This window comes from Sceloporus occidentalis, unplaced genomic scaffold (genome assembly GCF_023333645.1).
Source record: "Sceloporus occidentalis isolate IW3139 unplaced genomic scaffold, rSceOcc1.0.p SCAF_321, whole genome shotgun sequence".
Lineage (NCBI taxonomy): Eukaryota > Metazoa > Chordata > Lepidosauria > Squamata > Phrynosomatidae > Sceloporus > Sceloporus occidentalis.
In genome coordinates, this window is record NW_028317301.1 from 155,711 (window position 1) to 160,106 (window position 4,396).

The 4,396-nt window shown below is 42.4% G+C and overlaps 1 protein-coding gene across 1 annotated transcript; it reads left to right on the plus strand.

Annotated features, from left to right (window-relative positions):
- The first annotated feature begins 527 nt into the window (after nt 1-527).
- Nucleotides 528-3,826, plus strand: LOC149274792 (monocarboxylate transporter 4-like). The gene is made up of 4 exons (XM_089505260.1): nt 528-750; nt 2,046-2,189; nt 2,333-3,100; nt 3,549-3,826. Exons 1-4 carry the CDS (start codon nt 528-530, stop codon nt 3,824-3,826), a joined length of 1,413 nt encoding a protein of 470 aa, XP_089361386.1.
- The last annotated feature ends 570 nt before the right edge of the window (nt 3,827-4,396 follow it).

The window sequence follows — 4,396 nt, forward strand, 5'->3', positions numbered from 1 at the left end:
GTCGTTTCAGGAAAGGGTGTGGGATAAAAATATAATGGGGACAAAATGTTGGCCGGATATACAGCCTTTATGTTAAGGCTGTGACCCCCTCGTTGAGATTGGGGGTTTGTGTGACGAGGTGGCAGCAGGTGATCCTCTGGATGGGGAGAAACCTTAGATAATGTCAAGGGCAAACCTTCCCTAAATATAGAAAGGGACAGGGGTCTCGTATACCAAGAAGTCCTCGGTTACTGAAAGGTTGACCCCGGAGAGGAGTTCAGAGGTCTGCAGTACGTGTCAAAATGTGTCCTGGTATTTATTGACGTGTCGCCCTGCATAAAACCCGTCGCGCTATAGAAAGAGGGTATTTTAACTCCAAAATGGACAAAGATTCAGTTCCTCTTAGACAAAACTTTAATTTTCTTTTTTAGTTCTATAACTAATGAATCAGACTTTTTTTTTTACTGTATACAGTATTGTGGCGTCATTTAACCCAAGCTCTGATTTACCGTTTCTCTCTCATTGCAGGAGGTGAGATTTAGTGCACCATGGGAGGCGTTGTGGTGGATGATAATCCGTCTGGCGTGAAGGCCCCTGATGGCGGATGGGGCTGGGCCGTCCTCTTCGGCTGTTTCGTGATCACTGGATTCTCCTACGCGTTTCCCAAAGCCGTCAGTGTCTTCTTCAAAGAGCTCATTCGGGAGTTTGACGTTGGATACAGTGACACGGCATGGATCTCCTCCATCCTCCTGGCTATGCTCTATGGGACAGGTGGGTATTGTCTGCAACAGACCCTATGACGGGTGCTTCAGTAGACACAACCGAAATGTGTACTCCTGGCCTACAGCATTACAAAGATGGGATCCAGGGTTCCTTTACATTGTAGCCAGTGAGCAGATACATTATGTCCATCAATGGTCAAATGTAGACCCTCAGATAAGAGTTTCCATAACGAAACCCCCTGGAGAGATCTGTCTGGTTAGGCCATGTAGGACTGACAACCTGCTAGAACAGTCCTGAGGTGCCAAGTCTCAACCTTGGCATTGCAGGTAAAGGCTTGACTCAAATCTTATCTGCTGTATGCCATAGGAGACACTCCCTACCAACAAACAAAATAGTTTAATAGATTGGCAGATATGATTGTTCTATGAATGTTTTACTTTCTCATTTGGACTACGTACCTGGAGGCCCTAAACAAAGACTTCTTCATCGTGATACAATGTAGACAACCAACTGATTGTTGTCCAACACTAAGCAATGTACTAATTGGAGTAACTCCGGCACTACTACAACTCTGGTGTCTCTTTTATATCTCTCATTATTGAAAATGGCTGCACTTGGGGTTTATTCCTTTTTCACAACCCTGCAGGATGCATTGTTTTAGAACACTGTGGTGTAATAACTCGCCAGGTACTCGTGGTGGGTGCAGAATCATTTAACTCTAGAATAAAACCAGAATGCAAAATAACTGAAGTCTTCGGCACAGTAGTAAGGGTCTTTCTGGTTAACGCCAACAGATGTCAAGTCCTTGATGGAGCGTTGCTAGATAATAAGTACTTGCCATGTCTAGGGCAGGGATTAAGGTGACGGATAATATTCCCATGAGCTAATCGGATGCATTACCTCTACTGCAAGCATTCAGTCCCTAAGGACGAGTAGACACTCTGCAGTGGACATGGTCAATATCTAATAAGTTGGTGATGATGGCTAATGAGTATATATTTGAACGGAAACAGGTAAACCCAATCGGGGGGGGGGGGGTGAGCCAAGTGTTGACTTAATTTTATTTATTCTGAAGACTAATAACTTAAATGGGGTAAAAGGCCAACGGGAAACTAAACTTCTAGAATTGTTCATAAGATGTAGTGTTGCACTGACCCCTGCTGTATGAACATGGTCATATGCTTACTGGTTGTGAGCAGTCGGTTGGTCTATTCATTTCGCAAGGTGTAATGTCTCAAGCAGCCAGAACGTTCAAAGGTGGTTTTCTTATAACTATCAACATGTGCCTTATTTATCTTAAAGTACCATATGTTCATACTGCTTACATTTTTATTTTGGTTTAGGTCCTCTTTGCAGTATCTGCGTAAATCGATTTGGTTGCCGACCGGTCATGATGGTTGGGGGTCTCTTTGCATCTCTCGGCATGGTACTGGCTTCGTTTTGCACAAACATCATTGCTATCTACCTCACTGCAGGAGTCATCACAGGTGAGTCTTTTAAGGCGTCCATAGATCTAGGGTCTAGGTCTGTCCATTTAACACGTAGCACAATGCCAGGTTTTTGTATGAGAGTACTTGGAATAGTCCATCATAACTCCCTCCATGTTTGAATATAACCTCTTGTGTTATAGGTTTGGGTCTAGCTCTCAACTTCCAACCTTCTCTCATCATGTTGAATCGCTATTTTGACAAACGCCGGCCACTGGCAAATGGACTGGCAGCTGCAGGAAGCCCGGTGTTTCTCTGTGCTTTGTCTCCTCTTGGACAGATACTTCAATATGAGTTTGGTTGGCGTGGTGGGTTCCTCATCTTAGGTGGCCTGCTCCTCAACTGCTGTGCCTGTGGTGCTCTAATGCGACCACTAGAACCCCCAAAGAAGGCCATAGAAGAGGTTAAAGAAGTAAAAGACAAAAAACCTAAGAAGCTTCTTGACTTCACTGTGTTCAAGGATCGTGGCTTTGTCATCTACACGTTGGCGGCTTCCATTATGGTTTTGGGACTTTTCGTGCCACCCGTGTTTGTTGTAAGTTATGCCAAAGACTTGGGAACACAGGACACAAAGGCTGCATTCCTCCTCACCATCCTTGGATTCGTAGATATATTTGCACGGCCCACATGCGGCGTCCTCGCAGGTTTGAAGTGGGTTCGACCACGATGCGTCTACTTATTTGGCTTTGCTATGATTTTCAATGGGTTTACAGATCTGATGGGTTCCATGGCTGATACCTACGGAGGTCTCGTGGTTTTCTGCATCTTTTTTGGCATATCCTACGGGATGGTCGGTGCTCTGCAATTTGAAGTCTTGATGGCTATTGTTGGCACGCAGAAATTCTCCAGTGCCATTGGACTGGTACTCCTGGCTGAAGCCATTGCTGTCTTGATTGGTCCACCATCAGCAGGTAAATGGTCTTTGATTGCCATAAAAGTAAAGGAGATTCTGTATATACGTGTAACCAAGTCTTATTGTGAGGGGGTTAAATGAACTGTGGTCCTCACACCAAACATCCAGGATCTTAAAAGTACAATTAAGACTGGTATCTGATTAAAGACCACCATGAGAAAAGTAACTTATTGATATATTCATGTGAAGAAGTGCTTGCTCCCCATGTCCTCATCTTGAGAGGTGATGGTCTACCTAGCTCACGTTGTGGTAATTTTTGGACAAAAACTTTGGTTTCTTATCCCTTGGCGAGTACTGTAAGGCTAAATAGGTATACATATGGCCATTGGCTAGCTTATGGCACCAACCCAACTTATTTTTTTCTAAAAAAAACAAATGTTAAGATGTTGGCTGTGTCTCATGCAATGAAACTCCTCCAAACATTCCTTTTTGTGCTTCTATTGTAGGTAAAATCCTCGATGCGACCGGGAGGTACATGTTTGTCTTCATCATCGCGGGCTGTGAAGTTGTGACCTCTGCACTCGTCCTCACGAGTGGAAATTTCTTCTGCCTCAAGAAAAAACCAGAGGAATCGGAAGCCAAAGACATCACTGAAATAAAGGAGATTAAAAAAGCAGAAGAGAACGGACCAGAAAGCGACAAAGCCGAACCCGCGGAAGTAGAACAGTTCTTGAAAGACGAAAAGAACGGTGAAGTTCTCGCAAATCCAGAGTCTTGTGTGTGAAGTTCTAGAATGTTTTAAAAATTTTATAGGAAGTTTCAGGAGATTCTCTCTGTAGGTTTAGGGCTGTGCCAAGTATTAACCATTTCAAATGTAAACACAAACCTGTCAACCAAAAAATCACTTTTGAGGATGAAAGGACCATTCTTTCAAACTAAGTGGAATAGATAATCATGCAAACTGTCAAAGCTTTTGAGTTTGTGCTTGTTTTGAGGTTTGTACACTTCAGTCATGTTTTTAGATTTGTTTTTAATATATATATATTTTTATTTTTTTTGGGTGGCTTTTAACTACGTAAAGTCCAAATGTTTGGAGTCTGAACAGTTTACGTGTGTTTATTTATTGTTTTATAAGTCCTTTATACACTTTTGTGATATGTAACTTCAGAGTTTTATTTGGTATTGCACTGAAAAGTGAGCAAACAATAAATATATGTACTTTTTAATATAAAAAACTTGCCTTTTTTTATTTTTTTAAACACTAAAAAGGTTTGGCTGACATGGCAATAGTCTATGACAATACAGCAGGGGCATCAGATCTGGCTGTAGATTTTAGCAACATACCTTTCAACTT

Excerpts from the sequence above, each read along its gene's own strand:
- LOC149274792 (XM_089505260.1), top strand. The coding sequence starts at position 528 with ATGGGAGGCGTTGTGGTGGATGATAATCCGTCTGGCGTGAAGGCCCCT. Across the intron at positions 751-2,045 it reads GGCTATGCTCTATGGGACAG|GTCCTCTTTGCAGTATCTGC; the intron begins GTGGGTATTGTC and ends ATTTTGGTTTAG. Across the intron at positions 3,101-3,548 it reads GATTGGTCCACCATCAGCAG|GTAAAATCCTCGATGCGACC; the intron begins GTAAATGGTCTT and ends CTTCTATTGTAG.